Raw genomic sequence first — 24008 nt, 5'->3', positions numbered from 1 at the left:
AAAAAAAGGCTTCTCTATAAGGATAAGAGATAAAAGTGGGAATATTTCTAATAAAAAATGCCAAATGATTTAAATTTACACTATAAATTGAATGACAAAAAACTGCTCCTCTTCTGAGAGTAGTATTTTATGATAGAAAATGACAGAAGATTCAAGAACAGCCTGGGGGTTACACACCATTAACCCCAAACTGTCACCTTGTTGTTGTTTCCCAGGTAGAATGCATAACTTTCCAGCCACATCCTGTTTAAAGCCTTTGTAGCTGTGTCATGAGATCTTTTTAAAAGTTCTTTCCAGTCAAGTAGTGGGGAAAGAAATTTTTATGTTGAAATATAGAATTAAGTCTTTATAGACTATTTTCATTTGGAAATGTGAAGTGGGTAGTATTTTCAACTTCCCCCAAAGAGACAGAGAGGAAAGCACTCCTTTGGATAGGAAATTGTATAGTCCAGTTAAGTTCACGTGTACACCGTGGGAAAATCTCAGCGTGTGGGTAACAGCTATCAATTTAGGAAGCGAGCCTCCTTGCAAGAGTGCCTGTAACAAGCTCCGTTGGCCACCCAGTGGCTGCAGAATGAAATTGCTTCTTTCGTTGGCTACAGCCCTTTATTTTGTTGGTGGAAGGTGGAGGGGAAAAGACTGAGGTAGATGGTGCTAAACTAAGGATTTAAAGCCGTCCAGGCGCTTCTCTGGATCGATTTGAACCACCATCACTGTAGTAAATGGTGTATATTTTTCCTGCTGGCCCACTCCCAGGTTGACCACATCGGGAAGCAATGCGTTCAGATACTGACCGGCACGGAGGACACCGAGCTGGCCCGTGACTCGCGGGACACGCTGTTGGGCATGGCCAGCGTGCAGCAGGACACGCCCACGGTGGCCTCGGGCAGCTCGTCGTCCTCCGTCCACTCGTTGAGCTCGGGGTTGAAGCACTGGATACATTTCTTGTACTTCTTCTCGCCCTCGTTCCAGCCGCCCAGCAGGTAGGCTCGGCCGTGCAGCGCCGAGACGCCCGCCGTGCTCACGCCCACGGGCAGCGGCGCCACGAAGCTCCACTGGCGCGCTGCGGGACTGAAGCTCTCCACCGTGAGCACGTCCACGCGCTCGCCGCGCGGCCCCAGCTGGCTGCCCCCCATCACGTACACCCGGTCGCCCAGCGCCACCGCGCAGTGCCAGCCTCGGGGGGTGCTCAGCTGGGGCAGCTCCTGCCACGCGTCGAGCGCGGGGTCGTAGGCGCACACGGAGCGCGAGTACGCGCTGCCGATGTAGCCGCCGGTCACGATCACGCGGCCGTCGGCCACGGCGCTGGCGTGACAGCAGCGCGCCACCTCGAGCGGCGCTTTGGGCTGCCACTGGTTGGTGGAGGGCACGTAGCACTCCAGCGAAGCCAGGCTGCCCTCCGAGTTACGGCCGCCCACCGCGTACAGCAGCCCGTTGAACACGCTCAGGCTGAAGTGCGTGCGCTTCTGGTTCATGCTGCCCAGGTGGATCCAAGTGTTGAAGCGGGGATCGTACCTGAGATGAGAGAGGACGGTTTGATTGCCGGTGCAGGGGAACCCGTGTTGCGGAAGTGGGAATCCTGACTTTGTCCCCCTGCAGGGAAGGGCCCCAATTCAGCCCCGCCTCTAACTTCCCCATCCTGCTTCAGCTAGTGTTCCGTCGCCTCTCCCCATTCAGAAGATAGTTCCTTTAGCCATACCCCCAAACAACCAAACCCAACCAGACAACGACAAAAGGATCCCACCGAAATCTCTTTCCTTTTAACAATTCTCCCTCACCTCATCCCATCCCCGGATTTAATGGGCCACAGGGTAGACACTGGGTATCTGAAGAGGGAACTTGTACATTAAAGGCGATTCTACCCATGTTTCAGATACCAATACCCCTAGCTCTTCCTTGCTGCTTAATTAGGATAGGTGTTGCCTGATTAGATTTCTTCTCTTAAAAACCTCTCACTGACATGCCTGTCTTGGCAATTCGTTGCACTGGTAGAAAGCTAAGCCAACCCTTTGAACCTGTTAGAAAGAGACCAATGGAATTATGTGTAAAAGCATCAACAAAGGATGGATCTCTCTAATAGTTTCCTCCTGGTAGAAGTTCCAGTTTATAGATTTTTATTTTTTCAGTGCTGTAGTATTTTCGGTATATAAAGCAATACAAAGAAAACTGGCTTGTGTATTAAAACGTCGAGAAACCCAGCTGAAGGGAAGGAGGCAGGGCCAGTGAATACATGGACCCTCGCTCACAGAGTTCAGAAGTTCCGTCAAGAGAGTTCACTATTGTCCCAAATAAAATAGAAGTAAAACTATAGGTAAGAACGGAGCACTGGTCTAAAGCTGTGGCTTGGAGGTAGAGTGCTTGCTTCACATAGGCAAGGCACTGGGTTCAAGGCCCACAGCCAAGGAGGAATAAAAAGTCTGAAAATCAATTGCTTGGATTCTTCTCCTAAAAGAATGTATTTATACACATAAATATAAAAAATCTAGAGAAATTATATAAAACATATGCATAATACAAAATATATTAATTATATCAATATGTCACATGCACATATAAATATAGAATTATACATATTAAATGTATGTGTGCATGTGTGGGTATGGTAATATGCAGTTTTGAACGATATAATATGTTTTTGCCCGTTTTATGTGTTCAAATAATGATATCGTCTATGTTACTTAACCTTCAAATATTTAAAATTAATTAGCCACCACAATTTAATAATTGTATTCTATTTACTATCCATGAATCTCACAGCTGTCAATAGAGGAACTTCAAGAAAATTTGAATTCTTTTATTGTTTTTTTAAATTTTTGCTCTCTGTGTGTATACGTGTGTATATGTTGTGTGTAAGTGTGTGTATGCTGTGTGAGGGTGTGGGTTGCATATGCCATGGTGCATGGTGGTGAATTTGGAAGACAGCACTGGGTGTTGATCCTTGCTTCTCCTTGGCTACAGACAAGATGCCCCTCTTTCACTACTGCCTGAGCCTGGCTAGCTGTCCCACAAGCTTCTGGCTGAAATCACAGGCTCATGTGAAGGCTTTTTATGTGTGTCTGAGGACCTAGCATCAGGCTATCAGACTTCTGTACTAAGCACTTACCCACTAAGCCATCTTTCTATCCTCTATTACAGATGGGGAAAAAAATCTCTGCTGTGTCTATATCAAAGAAGGATCAATATTTAGACTATATAATGAATTGCAAAAATCCATCAAAAAACCAATCCAGTCAATAAATGAACTAATGAACTGAATAGACAACTTTCAAAAGAGAAAATATTAGTGGCCAATAAATATATGGAATTTGTTCAATATTCTTAGCCATTGGGATAGTACAAACTAATGGTGCTTTGAGATTCCATCTCACCTCAATCAGAAAGGATATCATTAAGACAACAAATGACAAAAAAATAAATGAAGATGTGGGAAGAGAGGGACCCTTATTCACTGTCAGTAAGAGTATAATCAGTGACTAAAAGCAATATGGAAGTTCCTCAAAAAGCTCAAAGTGGAACTGTCATCTGATCTAGAGAATGGGAACCCACAGAACTCTGAGTCCACACACCGCAGAGGCGAGCGCACACACACCGTGGAGGCTAGCGCACTTCTGTGCTTCTTGCTGCGCTGTTCACTGTAGCCAGGAACTGGAATCAGTCGAGATGAATGGACACAGAGAATGTGAAAAACGCACAATGGAAATGTTCAGAGATTTGAAAAAATGAAAGCATGACATTTTGGGAGAAATAGATGCAACTGGAGGGCATTACATTCAACAGCTGTAAGTTAGATTCAAAATGACAAGTCCATGTTTTCTCATATGCAGAATTTAAATCTCTCTGTGCCTCTCCTCTGTCTCTGTCTATCTCTGTCTCTCTCTTTGTGTGTATCTCTCTCCCTCTCTGTATGTGTATGTGTGTGTGTGTGTGTGTATGTGTGCCTGTGTAATGAAAACAGAAAGGTAACCATGAAAGGGGAGGAAAAGATTTTTAAGGGCAGGATGGTAACAGAATTCATTCATATGGTGTGGAAACAGACGGAGGACTCTAGGAAACCACAAGGGGACCAATAAGAGAGAGGCAGAACAGTGAAGGAGAGTGGGCAAGGGGTATGGATAAGAAAGTGTAATGGCATGTATGTATAAATGTGCCGAATAAAATCCATCCCTTCCATGCTAACTGGAAAAAAATGTTAAAATGTTTAAAAAAAGAAAAAAGAAATCTAGGGTACATACACCTTGGGTACACTTTATCAAAAAGTGCAAAATGTCTAAAGCATTACTACTACTACTTTTACTACCACTACCACTACTACTACTACTACTACTACTACCACCACCACCACCACCACCACCACCACCACCACCTGGCTAATGAACTAAGATAACAGGCATTATTCATTCTGGGTCAAGGCAGTTTCTCCACATTTTGATTCATTGGCATTACTGACCAAGCAATAGGTACCTGCAGAAATTGCTGACTGCATGCTTGGCTTGGTTTCTTGCATCATTCTGGTCCTCACCACCTGCTACATAAAGGAATCCATCCATCACAGCCACACACTGATTAAAACTCTTGGCTGGCATTTCTGTAAGCTTGCTCCATCCATTTTCAGGGTCTCGATATAAAATGTCTCTACTAAGGGACTTCTCAGTCAGGCCAGGGCGTCCCCCAACAGTGATCAGAACTCGGCAGCCGCCTCTAATCCTTGTTCGCCTAGATTGCAGTGTGTTTTGATGATAAGGTAGTAAGTGATAGTTCATAGCGTCCACAAGCAGTTTATGACAATCGGCGTCTTGCATCATTCTCGGTACAGTTTGAACGTAATTGACCAGGTCTTGTGCAGAGATGGTGCCAAAGCGAATGTTGCTTAGAAGATCTGCAGCATGCTTCACTCTCTTTTGGTCAAATTCTAACCATTTCATTGCAATCTGGAATGCTACGAGCTCAGAAGGCAATTGTAAGTCGTCATCTATGAGAAGCTCGTTAATCTGCTCAAACGTAAGCTTCATGAATTGTTCCGATTCTGCAAATTCGATGAAGTTGTCCCGGATGAATTTCTGAGCTGTTGCTTTTGCGTTTTTCAAGCAGTATGTCTCAGCAATGTTAACCACGTACATGCAGTTCTCAACACTGATCTCTCGTAGGAGAAAATCGCTGCACATCTTTACAAGAGTGTGGATCTGGAGGTACACAGCGGCAGAAATGATGCTTCCTATTGTGTATAAAGAAAGGGTCAGCTTTCCGGTGTAAGCATACGCGATCACTGTGGCTAGGCCTAAAGGGGCGATATCATTGAGGTCTACTCTTTTCGTTGATGGATCATTTTTAAGGATGTTATAAAAGTACTCGCTGCATGAAGCCATCACTGATTTATGGACATCAAAGGACTTGGTTTTGGTACCGATGACTAGGTCACATAGAAAGCTTTCTTGCCGCATTTTACTTAAACCTTCCAGGAGGTTGGGGCCATAAGAAGTGTCTGTTAGTTCGGAAGAAACACAGCTAAGGCTGTTGCCTCCCTCTAGGAGCCCATTTAGAGCATTCAGCTTGTTTAGGGGACTGTCTTCTACGATGATAGTCATCTCATTGATCTCGGCTTTGTTCTTCTTGATAGTCTTCTTTTTGGGTGCCATCTTAGCCACAGCGCTGTCCCAGTCAATGGCTCACTGAAAGAGAAGGATATGAATATATTTTCATTGTGCTTTGGATTTTGAAATATCCTACTAGAAACTTTTACAAGAATAGTTTATAATTGCATAGAGTATGTTAATCCTCAAAATATGTTTAAAGACAATAAACGAGACGCATGTCTCAGTGACATTATTTCAAGCCTCAAACATTGAATATGATTCTAGAAATGTGTATATTTTCAAATGAAATTTCCCAAAGGGTGTATTGCCAAGCAATTATGGCCCAGCAGCAACCAGCAGTTCTCTGGTTCAACTGTGGAATGGAAACATTGTAATGGTTTAACCAAAAAGTGAATTATGACTACCTTAAAAGGTTTTCCTCTAAAAAAATATTAAAGTTTCGGAATCCATGCAAAATTATAAAAGGAAGATCATTTTACCAACATCAGTGAAACCTACAATATTTGAAGCTATATCCTTATATTTAGTGACCCTTATATAATATATGGGGTTTGTCGGAGAATTTAATGGAAAGGCTGTATTCTTGTGACCTGCCCTTTCTGCTCTAAACAGCACTTGTCCCCGCACTTGCCCAGTAGGACATAGCAGGACAGCAGTGTGGAGCAGGAGACCAGAGAATCTGCTTGTTTTAGGCACTGTTTTTTTCTCACTTTGATCAAATTGTCATATTTACGCTCATATTTAACAAACATGTCCTTTCTCATTGATTTTTGTAGTTACTTTACAAAATGCATGGCACTTATGTGTTGAATGTCCTCTTGTTGGGTTGGTTTGAGGAAATTTAAAAATGCTTTGTTCATCAAGAAGTTATAAGCTATCCACCCACTACTACATGGATGGGCAGCAGTTTTCTGGAAATGATGGTGCACAGTGAATATGTAATTTGTGCTTGCAAGACAAGATGGGACAAATGCCAACTGAAAGCCACAAGCTACATTTATAGCAGAGCAAATGTAGGCCTTGTCTAGGTCCTTGGAAGAACCCAGATAGCCAGTGTTTTCTTTGTGCACATAACCCTGGACTTGGAAGAGTGATCTGTGTTCCTTTTAGACTAAATGGCTAAGTCACCTTGTGCTAGCCAGTTTTATGTCAACTTCACACAGGCTAAAGTCTTCAGAGAGAAGAGAACCTCAACTGAGAAAATGCTCCATAAGATCAGACTGTAGACAAACCTGCAGGGCACTTTCTTAATTAGTGAATCTTAAAAATTGATGGAGGAGGGCCCAGTTCATTGTGGATAGGTCCATCCCTGGGCTCCTGGTCCTGGGTTCTATAAGAAAGCAGGCTCAGCAAACCATAAGGAGCAAGCCAATAATCAGCAATCCTCCATGGTCTCTGCATCAGTGTCTGCCTCCAGGTTTCTGCCCTGACTTCCTTTGATGATGAAGTGGAAAGTTAAGGTGACTATAGGAACCCTAACTAAGAAAATTTTGTTTCTCTATGATTAGATGCTTTTTTCTTAGTGGTGTGTAGGTGTAGAGGTGATATTTAAAACACAAATAGCCGATAAAGCAGAGATCCTGCCAACCAGAAAGGACTCAGGCCACAGCGTTGAAGCTGGGTCTCAGAGAGCACCCTGAGGTTCCCTGATAAGTCTTCAGTTCTAAATCATGACGGCGTCCAGGGCAGTTATTCCTGTTGTGGTGACACCTGTTGGGGCTTGGTCTGGTGCTGTGTACACAAATGCTAAATTCTGTACCCACAAGATCTGGTTGCCCCCAGATGAGAGAATTCTCACATACAGCAGCCTTTGTTGTATAAACCTTGCTCACAATTTAAAGCTAGAGCCTCTGATGGGGCAGGAGAGACAGAAAGGTAGCATTTGAGGATCCAGTAAGGAATCTCAGGACAAGGAGAAAGGCGACAGGGAGAGGAGGAGGTCACCATGAGAGGAGATGGACTGTGAGCACGTGTCCATGAAGTGTCCCTGGATGAAAAGGTAGCCTGGGCGAGACTCATAGAGCAAGGAACAAGTGACATATGGCCAGAGTGTAAGTTAGAATAGTTCAGAAACTGCCCAGCCTAGGCTTACAGCTTATAAATAAAATACCAGGATTTTGTGTCTTTTATAGGAGCTGCCTACAATAAATAAATAAATTACAGAACCGCAATTATGAAATCTTTTTTGTTAATAACTGTGATATACTACTATTATGAATTATAATTTGGAATTATGATGATTTGTAAATGACAAATATCTGTGTTTTTTGATGGTTTTAGGGAACTCCTGTGAAAGGGTTGTTCGACTTCCCAAAGGGGTTTCGACCCATAGGTTGAGATCCACTAGTCTAGAACAGTATGGTCCTACAGGCGTATAAATCATATATACAATCTAAAAACCTGAGTAGCTGTATCAGAAAGATGAAAATAAGTAGTTGAAATTAATGCTAGTAAGTGATTTATTTTCTATAGTATATGTAAAATATTGTAATTTCACATGTAATTTTGATAAATTTGTTATTCATGCTATTAATAGCTAATTTATGCTAATAATAGCTAATATGATATTTTCATACTAAATTTTCAAAACCCTGTGTACATTTTAGACCTTAGTTTGTCTTGTTTTGGGTTAGCCACATTTTAAGCGATTAGTAGCCAGAAGTGGCTGATGACCATTGTATTGGACAACAGAGCTCTCGAGACACATTGAGTATAGCTGAGAATTCCAAAAAAAGACAAAAAAGGTGGAGGGGACAAACAGTGGTATAATGTTAAACAAAGGTATTAGTGATTATATTAACTCTTCATAGCAAAACATTAAAAGGCACAGGTTGCCAAACCAGATAAACAAAAACAAGACTAAGATACATGCTGTTTATAAAAGACTCACCATACAGACACAGGTAAGTAGAAAAATAAGTGGTTATAAAAATATTTAAAAGGCAATAATTAACATAAAGTTCTAGTGGCTATCTTGATGTCAGGTAAAATAGACTTAAAGAACAAAAAAGAATTTTTACTAGTGATAGAATTTCATGATGATACAAATATAAATTCAACATGAAGATGTAACGATCATAAATGCATATGTTGATAATTATGGAGCTTCAGGGTACTTGAAGTAACAAGGGACATAATTATAGAGAGAAATAAGCAGCTCATAATTATATATGAGAAAGTTAACCCAAGAACTAATGGAACTAGAAAAAGATGTCAGTGATCAAAATCCGAACATTACTAATCACTGACTTAATGAAACATTATGTGCAACCGTAAGATTCAAATTCTACGAATACATTCAGAGTCACCAAAATGCCTCAGCAGCATGAATGCATCGACGACGTCAGATGGCTTCTGTGTAGAACACACTATTTGACACCAATGGAATGAAGTTAGAAATAATCACAGATTATACAGGAAAACTACTTAACACCCAAACTTAGGAAGTTAAATAACATACTTCTATATAATCTATGACTGAAAGAAGAGATTACAAGGGGATTTAGATCATATTTCAAGCTGACTGGTGTTGAAAGCATGGTACCAGTACAAATTCTATTACTTAGTCACAGAGTGACCTTTGGGACTCTTTCCGTCTTTGTTGGCTACACAAAGAGAACAGGGAGACAGAAGAGAGGAGAAGGTAGGGAAAGAATTAACCAAAACTTAAGAGATACTATGAAAAAGCCATATGGAAACTAACTACCTGATAAGCTAATTAAAAATAAAAAGTTAAAAGCGGATGTAAAGAGAGGTAGAATTGGCTAATGCTATTTCTAGAGCTGTGGTTTACTTATCTAAAAACCCCCAATCTTATTCTTGCTACCTATCCTTATAAGTTGCTGATCAGGGGAACACAGAAGAATTAAGGTGGAGCCAAGCTGAGCTGGAAGTCTCCTCCCTGCTAGCTAGCTTTCAGCACACTGGAAGGCATTAACAGGCTACATGGGAAGAAAAGTCACTGACATTCTCACCCAGCATGTTGTGATTTACTGTGCTGCCGAGCGAGTTGTGCACAGTGGTGCAGTATTGGCATGAGGCTATGCGGGCAACCAACTGCCTTCTGCTGAGAGTTGAGGTCCCCTTCCATAGAAGGAATTCATACCTGATATGGAAGCCTGGTCAAAAGCCAGTGTTGAAGAAAGTCATAGGGTTAGGGAGGAATCCTCTACAGATGCTTGGATAAATGGATGCAATGTCAAACTGTCTTCTAAATATTTATTTTTATAGCCAGCCATAACCCAGTGCTATTTTCAACCTTCGTCAGAGATGCTTTATTGTGCAGTGGGTGTCAGCTAATGCAGAAAACCTAGTTGGTTAAAGTGCTGAGAACTGAGTATGCAGTCCTATATGTGACATCTATATTACCCCCTCCAAGGTTCAGGGGACATTGTAGAAGAGGAGGCAGACAGAGTATGGGCTAAGGGATGAGGAAGAATGTTGTAAACTGATGTGTGGACATAACTTGGTCATTACACTCATGAAATCACAAAAGCTCTGGTTATTTTTTACAAGACTCTAGAAACTGAAGCCTGTCAATATTCCATCATGGATGAAGGAGGGCCTTGGCAGTTAATGGATGTTGGGGGAGAACAAACCATTTTCAGAGTTGTAGCCACTGGGTAGTCATTTAAGCTTCAGGAAATAATTCCCTGCCCATGCGTATACAAACAACCCTAATTAATGACTCAGTAGATGGATGGATGAATGGATGGATGGATGGATGGATGGATGGATGGAGTGAGTGAGAGAGATAGACAGAGAGAGAGACAGAGGAATTTCATGGGAAGAAGGGTTTCAGCAGGAGTTAGAGGACAAGAGAGGGTAATGGCAGGTGTATATGTTCAAGATAACTTATGTATACATATGAAATTATTCAATAATTAAAAAAGAAAATAATACCTGCCTCACAGGGTTGCTAATAAATATAATGTTAATCTTGATTGTTATTTTGATGGGGTCTAGACTTACCATGAAAGACATGTGGCCTAAATAAAAAGAAGGCCACGTGAACACCAATGTTCTTCTCATTTCTGACTCTGGACACAGTGTGGCCAGCTCCTTATGCTTCTTCCCCAGCACCCTCCCTATCATGATGGTCATTACTCTGAACTGTAAGGAAGGTATTGGCTGTGTTACAGTGGCTGGCCAGGCACCCAAAAATGTAGGTGTAGCACGGATGAGCTGGGTGACTGCTATTGTTGTTTTGGCACAATTCTACTAGACTTTTTTTCCTTCTTTCTTTCTTTTTTAAAGATTTATTTATTTTATGCATATGAGTACACTGAAGCTGTTTGCAGACACACCAGAAGAGGGCATCAGATCCCATTACAGATGGTCCTGAGCCACCAGGGAATTGAACTCAAGACCTCTGGGAGAGCAGTCAGTGCTTTTAACCATTGAGCCATCTCTCCAGCCCCCTCTACTAGACTTTCAAAGAAGAGTAACAAACATTTTACTCAAAAATAGAACCAGAAGGAGCACATCCAAAGTCCCTCTACAAAACCAGTATTACTGTAATACCATAACCAGGTAAAGACATAGGCAAAGAACACTGCAGGCCAGGATTCCTGATGAAAATGATGTAAAAATCCCCAGTAAAAGCCTTGCAAGCTGAATTCAGGCATGCGTGGAGAATGGAATCCACTAAGTCAAGTTGGCTTATTCTTGAGATGTAAGAATGGTTCAACATGCATAAAGCTCTAAGTGTAATAAATCATATAAATACTCTTAAAGAAAAAAATCACATGATTATAGGTATAGATGCAGGAAAAGCCTTTAACAAAATCCAACATGCCTTTATAGTAATGTAAGTTCTAGAGAGTAGGACTGAAGAGTACATACCCCAACACAGTAAATGCATATGACAAACCCACAGCCAGCAGCATCCTAATGGGAGAAAGCTTCATGTGATCCACTTAAAACCAGGATGAGACCAGGCTGTCCACTGTTCCTCAGTCTTATTCAATATAGTGCTTAAAACATTAGACAAGAGAAGGGAATTAAAGGGATACAAATAGGGAACGAAGTCAAATCATCTAGATTTTGCAGATTATGTGATATTGTACATAAGATATTCTACAAAAAAAATCCACCAAAAAACTAGAAGTAATCAACAGTTCATCAAAGTGGCAGAGCACAAGATATATTTATAAAACCCAGTAGCCTTTCTGTACATCAAAGCCAAGGTACTGAGAGAGCTCATGGGTACACTCCCATTCATGATAGCCTCGGAGAGATAAAATGTCTAGACGTAAACCTAACCAAGGAGGTGAAAGACCACTGCAATGAAAAATTTAAGTCTCTGAAGAAAGACTGAGAAAAACATGAGAAAATAGAAAGACATATTATGTTTATGGCTTGCTGGAATTACCATTGTGAAATGATCAGCCTACAAAAGCAGTTTATGGATTCAGTGCAATCTCAACCAAAATACCTATATCATTCTTCCCAGAAAAAAAAAAAAATCTTAAAAGTTATATGCAATCATAAAAGACTCCAGATAGCCAAAGCAATTCTAAGCAAAAGAACAGTCCTCAGGGGATTACTATTCCAGATTTCAAGGTAGACTACAGAGATGTTGTGGTAAAACCAGTATGGTACTGGTACAAAGCCAGGCAGAACAGTGGAACAAAATGGAAGATCTAAGCACAAATACACACAACTACAGCCATTGGATATTTGACAAAAGTCGAAAACTTACACTGAAGAAAATATTTTCATCAAAGGTGCTGGGAAAACTGTCCATGTGTAAGAGAACAAAATTAGACCTGTATCTATTTCCCTTCAGAAAATTAACTCCAGATCAAAGACCTCAATGTGGGACCTGAAATGCTGAAACATAGGCAGTGCCCACAAGATGTATGTATAGGAAAGGACCTTCTGAACTGGATTCCATTTGCAGAGGAATTAAGACCAACAGCTGATAAACTGGGACTTGATGAAATGAAAATTATTTTGTATAGAAAAAAATCAAATAAAAAGGAAGCCCACAGAATAGGAGAGAATCTTTGCTTGCTATGCATTTGACAGAGGATTGATATCCAGATTATTTATATATAAATATATATATAAAATGTATGAATATATAATGTATACTCAGAAGCAAAGAATATATATACATAAATATAAATATATAATGCATATTATATATTTATATATTATATACACACATTATATATGTAATGAATATGTGTGTACTCAGAAGCAAAGAGTGAAGAAAACAAAAGGCCAACTTAATGTGGGCTGTGGATCTTAAAAGAGAGTTCAAAAGAATAAATAAATTTACTATTCAAAAGAATAAATAAAAATGGCTAAGAGATACCTCAGAAAGTGTTTATCATCTTTAACAATCAGGGAAATTCAAATTAAGACAATCTTAAGATTTCATCTCACCCAGTCAGCATGGAGAAGCTCAGGAAAATAACTGACAACACATTCTGATGAGGAGGTGGAGAACGGGGAACAGGCATTCACTGATGGTGGGATTGCAAACTGGCTCAGCCACTCAGTAAATCAGTATGGTGAATGGTCAAAAGCATAAAACTAAATCTCCCACTTGTGGTAGTCTGAATGAGAATGGCCTCCTAGGGTCATACACTTGAATGCTTGGTTCCCAGTTGGTAGGACTGTTTGGGAAGGGATAGGAGGTGTGGCCTTGTTGGAGAAGTTGTGTAGCTGGGGATTGGCTTGAGGTTTTGAAAGCCTACGCCTTTCTCAGTCTCTCTCTCTCCCTCTTCCTCTCCCACCCCTCCCCTTCTCTTCCCCCTCTTCTTCCTCCCTTTTCCTCTTCTCCCTCCCTTCTTCTCCCTCTGGAACCATGATCCCTCAGAGTTATTATTTTTTTTAAAAAATTATTTATTTATTTTATGTATGTGAGTACACTGTAACTGTACAGATAGTTGTGAGCCTTCATGTGGTTGTTGGGAATTGAATTTTAGGACCTCTGCTCACTCCAGCCCAAAGATTTATTTATTAATATACATAAGTACACTATAGCTGTCTTCAGATGCACCAGAAGAGGGCGTCAGATGTCATTACAGGTGGTTGTGAGCCACCATGTGGTTGCTGGGATTTGAACTCAGGACCTTCAGAAGAACAGTCAGTGTTCTTGCCTGCTGAGCCATCTTGCCAGCCCCTCAGAGTTATTTTTATTAGTCACCTTGGACATGATATTTTACCAGGGCAATAGACAAGTAAGATACCACTCCTTGGTATATGCTCAAAGGGCTCAGCATCATATCCCATAGATACTTGCTCAATGTGTTCATTGATGTCTATTCACAATAGCTAAGAAATGGAAACAGGGTAAACGTTCTTCAGCTGATTAATGGGTAATAAAAATATCATACATAAACAATGGAATACTACTCAACTGGGACAAAAACGAATGAAGTTATGAGATTTGCATTGAAATGGAACTAGAAAAATGTACTGAGATAAAGCAGACTCAGGAGCTTGAAAGTCGCATGTTCTCTCACTTTAAGCCCCAGACACTTAGATGTAATGAATATGGTAAGGTACATAATGAATACCAGTGAATATGTAACCTGTAGTAACCACAGAAACCAGGAAAGTGAGATGGGACCAAAGGGGAACTCTAGAATGGGGAATGGTGGGATACAGGTACTAAGAAGGGGGGATGGGAAAAATGATTGGTGAAGGAGGACAATACAGAGGGAGAAGAGGGGAATAAATAGCACTAGGAAGGTTTGAAAAGACATAGGGACTCACACTATTTTATGCTTAACTAAAATTATAGATAGATACACATTTAAGAAGGTACACCACTTGGGTTGTCTATGTTCACCCCAAGAGCCATTGATGGTCTAACAAAAATTCCAGTACTAAGTATGAGAACCCTCCTCTAGAGTCGTTGGTCAGCAGAGTCCAAGAGAATCCCCCAGACAATATAAGCTATGGCTGCTCTTGGATGTCTTCCAGAATGTGAAGGTAAGGACCTCTATTGGAGGACACCATGCCCTTTCAACATAGGCATACGAGTTGGAGGGATGGAGCCAAGGTATGAGAGCAACCAGTAGCCCTACCCACTTATAAAGCCTATGGTCCACCAACATGAATGAACAAGCAAGATCCCCCAAATGGTGAAATAGTGACATTTTTATTGTGGAGTAACCAACAGCTGTACAGCTTACTTAAGGCTGAGTCAACTGGAGGGAACTCATGCCTGGCACTGTAAACCTGGCCAACTACCCTTGGTTTGAGAGGTCCGACACAAGAGGAGAAATTACTATTCTCAAATTTCTACACCAATGTATTTCTATTTTCTAAATGCCCATCCTTATTCCCACCGATAAAAATAATTCTTGCCATTCACCTTCTTTTTGCAAGAGCTGGAAACTTTTATAGAGATCCACAACTGGTCAAAATGCAGAGAATCAGTGAGTGTGGGGTGCCCAGCCCTGACCTATACATCTGCAGCACAGCTCCTGCACCTAAGACGCAGGGAAAATCATGGATGATGGGGCAGAAAGTCTGTAACACCCAGAGGTTCAGGATGACTATTAATAGATGATGTCCTCTAGACAAGACAGGGGACATGCACTGGTACAGGATATTTGATCACACGGTGGACCATGAGATTGTGCTATTTACTGAAAAAACAAAAAAACAAACAAACAAACCAACAAACCCTTTTTTTAGTTGTGAGGTGGTTCGGCACTAGCATACACCAAGAGCTTTCTGGTTTTGTAAACAGGATTAAATAAAGTCAACCGTAGGTGGAGCCAGCTACCAGTTGACAGGGAGTGAACATAGGAAAAAAGCCATAGAGAGTAAGAGGAAGTCAGGAGAATGGATAGAGAGACACAGGAAGTAGACATTTAGTTTGAGGGATTTTGGAGACCTCACAGAGAAGGAGAACTTCCTTTTCCTTTTGGGATGTCGGCTGAAGAGGAGAGTCAGCAGGCGCTTTTTCTGCCTTTTTGAGCTATCAGGTTTTTACCCAGCATCTGGCTCTTGAGTCATTAGTAAAATCAAACAATTAAGATTTTGTTACAAACAACAATTCACCTATGAGCTCGCAACAATATGGTTCCCTAAAAAAGACTAGTATAATGATACTACTGGCTCATATGCCAATGCAGATATGTGTGTGTGTGTGTATAAAAATGTGTGTATATATATACACACACACATATATATATATTTGACCAACTTAACTCATTTTAATGTTCTCATTTGCCTACAATAATTTAGAATATTTTGTTTCTATTTTTGAAGAAACTCTGAACGTATTCTACTCTTTTTTTTTATTGAACTTAAGCATGAGCTGAAAGCTGGAAGAGGATTTAACCTGGTTTCTATAGCTTTCCTCCCTATAAACGAAGTCTATGCTTCGTGGCCAGCCATTTTGTGTGCCGGCCCATGGTGGCCTGATCATTATCATGTTTCTCATTTACCTAGGAGGCTCTGCTCTGATCACCCAGCGCTGAGGAGTGAGTTCCAGGCTCTCACCAAGCTACCCTAGAGAGGGGCTTCAAGGTTCTTTCTGCACTTTCCTGAATCATATGCTGAGCTGTTCGCCTCGCTCATGCTGCTCTGATGAGTTCCCACCTTTATGCTCAAAGGGAAGAAGAGCTTTTCAGAGTGGTCTTGGAACTACTTGGAACTACTTGGCTTGCGTTCTTCACAGGGCTCCTGCCATAGCAGGGAATGCTGAGAAGAACAGGCCATCCACAGCAGCGGAGCTTATGAGATCGGATGAGCACTGCCAGTCCCTTTCTGCCTCTTCCTTCTACCCTTGCATGGGGTACAAAGGGTTTAAAGAGACTTCCTGTCCTACTGGAGCCTACTGAAGCTCTGCCTCCGTTCCTTGGAGGGTACCCAGGTACAATAACATTTAATAATAATTGACAATGGTGCCACTGTCTCCTTTCCTCCATGTCCCATCCCTCAAGAAGAGTTCTCCCTGGAACTGAGGACAATGGTAAGCATGAGTACCACACCATTCCACAGGCCCTTCCTGTCTGCCCACACGGCTCTTGTCTCCTAGACAATTTTCACAGGGAGGAGATGGTATAATATATTCTATACCTGATTAACAACTGGGCAGACTTATGCAAATAATCACATTGTCCATCATCTTTTGTACTTGTAAAATTTAAGTACACTAATAATTCCAAAATATAAACCACCAAGTATGTATCTATATGTATTAAATGTAAATAGATACTTCTATTTCTCTCTAAGTAGTAGTATATACCTAGGATATATTCAATACATAGGGCTTATTGTATGTTAGAGTCTTGGTTACTTACTTTATATAATTCTATTTTTCTAAGTTTAAATGACACAGAAATTTTAAAATAAAAATCATGTACTATGCTTATTTTACAAGTGGAAAAATCAAAATTCAGAGAGTTAAAATTTTTTTCTATAATCACACAAGTCATATATCACACAAGTCAATGTGAGTTGGAGCAAAAATTCAAACTTATACAACACCCCAGCCTCTATTTTGTTTCTCTTTAATTCAAGGTCAGTTAAAGCCCATAGAAGGGGAAAAGCTAGCTTTTTCCATCGTGAGAAAATCGAGACAGAGTGAGGAAGACCCATGGCTTATAAAATCAAATTGTACACAGGGAGACTGCAAAATAGTTCTTTCCAGTCCCAGTTATGAAAGTGTTTTTGAGTGAGAAGTAAAGTTTTTGAGGACATATAACTCCCGTGGGTTTCTTTTTCCTGTAAAGGTGGTAAGGATACAAAACTCCAATAGGTTGGGCTAGTCAAAAATATAAGTGCAGAGAGAGATTTTTATGAATTAATTTGTCTATTAGATTACTAAGTACTTCTTTGTAAGGATCATATTGAACATGAAATTATCACTTTTTTCTTAAAAATAAATATTGTTTAACATAAGTAAGAAATGTTCTTTGATTTATTTACAGATATTGAGACTCTAACCACAAAGTTAACTACAATTTGATTCTCTGAATTCAAGATACAAGATCAAAAAAAAAAAGGAGAGAGATTTTGATTTTGTTGAAAAAAATTATGAGGAAGTTCAAGGTGAATGGGGTACTCTTCAATTTTATCCAGCAACTCCACTGTGGGTTTGGTTCTAGATGGATTGAGAGCCCTGAGGACTATTCCACAGCCCACAGCCCACGTGTCTTCATGGTACTTCTCTGTAAAGTGGCTCAAAGTTTTTTGTTTGTTTGTTTTCTTTTTTAAGTTCCTGAAAAAAGTCCACAATCCAAAAAAATACGTCTAGAACCACTGTGCTGATGTTGCCAAGAAATGGAAACATAACCGTGCTCTCACCTGGAAGTGAGCGAGTCTGTGTGAAAGTATTGACTTTAAATAAAACCATTCCTATTTTCAACCTGATTTCTGGGCCAAGCCCGCAGAATAGTGGCCACTCGTTGTGTGAGAGCATTCTTACTGCTGCCCACCACTGAGTGTGCACATGTGCTGAAGCATCACTGTCACTGTCATGCACCAAGGCCTGGGATCCTACAGGACTTCTGACTAAGGGTGAGAGTCAGCTGTGCCTGCTCCCTGTGTCCCTGTAGCATTCCAAGGGCTGCATCTGCTGGGGCCCGTCAGCTCTGCCTCCCGGAATAGAAACAGACTTGGCCCAAGCTGCCCATTTTTAGTTAGGTCCGTTGAAACAGGGATTCCACTTTGCCATTTCGTCACCAAAATGATTTAAAAAAAAAATGTGAAACATAGATTATGATAACCACATGTGCACATTTAGAACAAAAACTCTATATTTTCTGTCAAATGACAAAATGTAGGGTATTTGTGGGGGTAGGGGTTCAATTTTGTTGAGAAGTTATATTTTGGGGAGTCAGGGAATTCATTTCAGTTCTGTATTATTAATTTAGCGAACACTGGTAAAATTGTGTCTCTCCTAAGCTGTTGTGTTGACTAAACCACAAGTTTAAGTGGTTGCTAATGAAATTAAAGATGGAATTCTAAATCTCCTGAGCAAGCCCTAAGAATTTTCTTTGTTTCTTCTCTGTAAAACAGTGGAAGAAAAACATAGACGATCTAGAGGTTTAAAACAATCATTACAAAGCTCATGTAATTTAACTTTTATAGCGTTATTAGTTATACTGATACGTATCAGTTACTGTGTCTGTTTCCTTGGTTACAACATTTCTCAAATTCCAGGACAAAGTTTTCTGTCTCCCAACTTCAGATCAAGGGACATGACCTGTAACACCCAGCTGGAGGTACCCTGCAGGAAACTAGCTCTATTGCCACCAACACTCAGACACCCCCACTGTCTCCCACCCACACAGCCATACACACCCTAGGATCCAGTCGGCACGAGTTGGCAGTTGCGGTCCCAGCTTCTCTCTCCCCGGTGTGAAGTGAGAGCCCGCGGGTAAAGGAAGGTTTAACAGCAGACTCCTTTGGGGAGGTGATCTGTGGAGAGAAAGGGAGGGCGGGAGAAGGGAAACCCAGTGAGGAGTCACCAGCAGCCACCTGACAAACCCTAGTGGCAGTAATTTTTAGAATCACTCCTTGCCATCTCTGGAGCAAACAGGCTGAGCCTGCGCGCTGGCTTGGAGCAGCCTGAGCCCTCCTCTCCCTCTTTGGTCTTCAGCTTTTGGGCAAGGCTTGGGAAGAGGGCGGTGGAGACGGGTTGAATTTCTTGACCTGGCCAGGTTGTTTTGTTCATTTGTTTTTAAGTTTTTAAGGACTCTAGGGGCGCGAGGAAAGAAAATCAGCTAAACGGATATTCAATTGCAATTGATGGAAACAGGGACTTGAGAATTATTGTAAGAAGAGAGTTGTGGGCAAAAGTTAGTTTCTAGGAAGGTAAATAGCCGTCCCCTCAGGTTCTGTGAGGAGACTGGTTATAAATAGACTGTTCTGTAGAGGAGGCGGCATGTTTACCGGGACAGGAGATATTCTGCTGCACTTCAGTATGGAGTTGACATTTCATAGTTTAACAAAGCCAAGCTTGTGAGCAGCCCTCCATCGGCCATTGATTCACAGGAGGGCCCGCGATAAGCACACTTGTCCAGAAGCACACTGGGAAATGCCTACTCTGACAACATTTCATGCAAGAAAAGCAATTCGAATGATTGTAATTGACAGAGAGCTTTTAATAGGCACCTAGGGTACGAAATGACTGTTCTAAAGGTCAATGTGGTATCACCTTCAGTAACAGGCAGATAGATCATTGAAAAAAAAAAACTTCCTAACTACCCTGCATCAGTCGGATGTCATCCATGGACCACTGAGAAACCTTTCTGCATTCTAAAATGCTAGAGTCCTGGATACTGGGGATAAGAGAGAAAAATCACAATGAAGAGAGAAATTAAAGATGAACAGAGGCTCCCAGGAGCCAGACTTTTGGGGCTATTGTATAGGAAGAAAGTATAATTAAAATATATGTAGCCTAATATGTTAAAAATAAGCTCAAATGAGCAATCAATAGGAAATCAATGAAAACATAAGGAAAACTGAAAACAACTGTGTTCTAATGACAACATGGCAGCTTGGTAAGATCCAGTTCTCTATACAGAAGAGTGGAAGTTAGAGAAGCTGTAAGACAGGTATGATGTAGAAAGGGCTCCCTCCCTCCCTGTTTCTTCATTTCCCTCCCCCCCTTCTTTCTCTTCTTCTCCTTCCTTCTTCCTCTCCTTCCCCCTTTCTCTTTCTTTCTTTCTCCGAGACCAGGTCTTACTATGGAACTCACTGTTACCCATAATTACCATGAACTTAGCTTCTTGTCTTAGTCCCCTGAGCTCTGAAATTAAGGCCACCATGCCTGGCTTGATCTTAGGATTCAAACTAGAGCAGTTTATTTAATAGTTCACATTGAAGTCATTCTACTTTTGGTTTTGAAATTGGGTCTTACTATGTTGCCTGGGCTAATCATGAAAGACTCAAGAGTTCCTTCTACTTCCATCTCCATAATACCTTGGAGTACCTTCGTATTCCAGTAAAGCCTCACTGCCTTGATGCAGGTGAAGGGCCAAAGCATTGAACCCTGTTGTCCATAGACTGAAAACCCACTACCGTGCTCGTGCAATGGTTTAAGCAGGTAAAAACCCTGTGTGAGCTCAATCTCTGAAACCTACAAAAGGCAGGATGGCAGGGCTCACATCTGCAACTCCAGCATCCCTATGGCAAAGTGTGAGGTAGTGACAGGGAGTCCACCTAGAAGCTCGCTCACAGGCCGGCTTGCAGTAGCACTAGTATGCTGCTATTCCCAGCTGCGTGCTTTTAGGAGCAGGGTGGGACAGCACAGGATTAATATTTGGAATTCTTATCCCATTCAGACTGTGGGAAACAGAGCTAAGGAGACCAAGTCCAGGATGGAGGACACTTTAGAAACGATTCCTGTAGAGAAGGAAAAGAGAAAAGGAATCGTTCCATAGACTCTTTGTCAGTGGCTTATGAATCGAAACCCTGAGAAGCTACCATGAGCAGTGGGAAAGTATGTAGACTGTGTAGTTAGGAGGTGCCCTTCGAACAAAGGATCAAGACAATTTGGTTTTGTAAATTTGGCCACCATCCACAGCCGAAGCTGGCACTGGTTTGGATGCAAGGCTCTTTTAATTGAGGGGAGAGGTGCCGAGCCAGAGGAATCTTGAAAACCCAGAGCCCACATGAAGCTGTCCATGGGGCTAAAGAAGTTGCTGAAGAACATCACTAGATATTACTTTGAAGAACGTGGGAAAAAATGATATAATCAAAATAATAGTTTTAAAATTACCAATAGGCAGTCTGGGAAGAAAAGAGGCATAGGCATGTTTCTGTGGGAAAGAACTGAGTCACAAAAATATCACATCATTAATGGTCACAATGCAGAAGGAAAAAAGGCAAGAAATACAGAGATCCAAAGAGCCAGGAATGGAAGAAGAGAGGACTTTGGTTCGGTGGAATCTCATGATGGTAGCAGGAACTTTGGACCAGGACCAGAAAGTAATTTTATTGGGAATTGGGGATACAGAAGTGGCCACAGATTTGGAGGTGGCTACCATAGGTATGATGAAGGGCTTGGGGGTGGCACTTTGTAGGAAACTTCCAGGAGGAGGAGGGGGAGGGGAGAGGGGGAGGGGGAAGGGGAAAGACTGCGGTGGAAACCTGGCTATGGCAAGAAGGACTGGAACAAGGAAGGCAATTATGGCAACTGCAGAGAAGAAGAAAATGTAAAATATAATGACACTTTTTAAATTTTTTATATTTATTTATTTATTTTTGTTTTTTTGAGACAGGGTTTCTCTGTGTAGTCCTGGCTGTCCTGGAACTAACTCTGTGGGCCAGGCTGGCGAACTCAGAAATCCTCCTCCTGCCTCTGCCTCCCAAGTGTTGGGATCAAAGGCATGCGCCACCACTGCTATCCTCATACTCTTTGTGCCACACTTCAATGGAAATTATCCTTACACTCTTTTAGCCACAGGACAATGAAAAGAGAAACTTTGGAACGTGGAGGAACCATATTGCGCAGGAGGCTGTGGTTCGGAAGGGAGCGGAGGAAGTGGGAATTATGGGGGCAGAGTTGATGCCGGGTTTCTTCTTACTTGCTGTGTGTTTCAGGGTATAAAGAAGAGAGGATGAGCGTCTAGAAGAACGGAAGAGCTTCAGGTTATCAGGCAACTGTGTTCAGAGGGTTCTTATCTCAGCCCACAAATGTGGAGTGATACAGCCAGACACTAGAGCACATACAGAGAGCCATTCTGAGAATAGACTGGAGTATCTAATGACATTACCTTATTGGGTAGGAAGGATTACACAAGCGCACACGCGCGCGCATACACACACACACACACACACACACACACACACACACACACTCGTTTTCCAGTTTCTTAGCTCTTTAATTGTTTCTTTTTGGTGGTCGTTGTAAGAATGTATAAGTATTCTTTCTTTGATAATGTTAAATTTGTAAGCTTCAGGTGATGTGTGAAACCTTTTTCTATTTCATTTTCTTTTTTTCCCTTTGGTTTTTCAAGACAGTGTTTCTCTGTTTAGCTCTGGCTATCCTGTAACTCACTCTGTAGATCAGGCTGGCCCCAAACTCAGAGATCCGATTGCCTCTGCCTCTTAAGTACTGGAGTTAATAAAGATGGTGTACCACCACCCACCAGTGTGTGAAACCTTTCTAAGAATTTTTTTCCAAAAGTTTTGAAACACTATTATACAAGATTATGGTGTAAGAAGATGTAATTTTTTTCCTTTAAACATTTAAGTGTATGTAGAGTTAAGCTATTGTACAATTATAATTTAATAAAAAGTCATAATTTAAAAATCAAATAAAGATTATGATTCAATAGAAATTAAATAAAGATGTAATAAAAAGAAGTACATGTAGTTGAAAGAACAGTTGGACAGCAAATAATAGCCTTAACACACACTTGGCTACTGGAGAATATAAACCTGGCTATTAAGTTGCCTATTTACTTAGACCACTAACAGTATGTAATTGTAAATGCTATTTATCACAGTAACACAGTCAAGAGTTACTTGAGAACAATGTAGAATTCATGATTAGAGAGCTTGCTTTTCTGTCAGAGCACTTGGCTCAAAGTTATATGTTATTGTCTTGTCAAGATAGTGTAAATTTGTTTTTTTGACAATTTTTGAAGAATGTATTAATAAATTTTCATCAATCTTTTGCTTTTAGCTACAAATCACTAAAGAAACTTCAAAATTAGACTACAACATAGATCAAATGTACCTAATAGATTTCTACAGAATATTCCATCCAACAGAAATAAGGATACATATTTTTCTAGACAGCCCATGTTACCTGCTCCTACAATTACGGTCAGAATAGTCCAGGTTCTTGGCATTTCCTGCTCAAAGATAATAAACCACCTCTGAGGTTCTGAAGCAAGTCTTCACACACACATACACACACATGCATGTATATACACACAGAGACATGCACGCACACACACAAGCACACTCATGTACACACATGCACACACACACATTATCTCTTGTACATTATCAGGTATCAGTGTAATAAAATTAGGAATCAAGAGCAGGAAAAACTGTAGAAATCACACAAATAGTTAGACATTAAACAATATACTACTTTTGAGTGATCTGGGTCATTGAAAAAAAATCGGGGAGAAAATTTTAGAGTTCTTGGAATCCAGTGAAAATGAAACCAGAGCCTTTGGGATACAACAGATGCAGTTTTCAGAGGAAAGTTTTGACTTGGAGTGCTGCCATTAAAAACCCGGAAAGGTCTCAGATAACCTGATGACATACAGCTAGGTCTGAGGGAAATGAGAGCAGTAAAATCCCAAAGCAGAAGATGGTAAGAAATAATATCAGGGGCAAAATTAATGAAATGGAGACTAAAAAAAAATAGTACAGCTGGGCGGTGGTGGTGCACACCTTTAATCCCAGCACTTGGGAGGCAGAGGAAGGCGGCTTTCTGAATTCGAGGCCAGCCCGGTCTACAGAGTGAGT

The 24008-nt window shown here is 41.1% G+C and overlaps 1 protein-coding gene across 1 annotated transcript; it reads right to left on the bottom strand.

Moving 5' to 3' along the window:
• Positions 1-111: 111 nt before the first annotated feature.
• Klhl31 (kelch like family member 31) lies at positions 112-19090 on the bottom strand. The gene is made up of 3 exons (XM_031344806.1): positions 18876-19090; positions 4462-5666; positions 112-1515 (listed from the first exon to the last, which is right to left on the bottom strand). Exons 2-3 carry the CDS (start codon positions 5631-5633, stop codon positions 783-785), a joined length of 1905 nt encoding a protein of 634 aa, XP_031200666.1. The 5' UTR covers positions 5634-5666; positions 18876-19090; the 3' UTR covers positions 112-782.
• Between the last annotated feature and the right edge of the window lie 4918 nt (positions 19091-24008).

The sequence above is a fragment of the Mastomys coucha genome, unplaced genomic scaffold, assembly GCF_008632895.1.
Source record: "Mastomys coucha isolate ucsf_1 unplaced genomic scaffold, UCSF_Mcou_1 pScaffold23, whole genome shotgun sequence".
In the NCBI taxonomy this organism is placed as follows: domain Eukaryota; kingdom Metazoa; phylum Chordata; class Mammalia; order Rodentia; family Muridae; genus Mastomys; species Mastomys coucha.
Note: the sequence above shows the minus strand (reverse complement) of the source record. Positions and strands in the feature narration are given on the sequence as shown.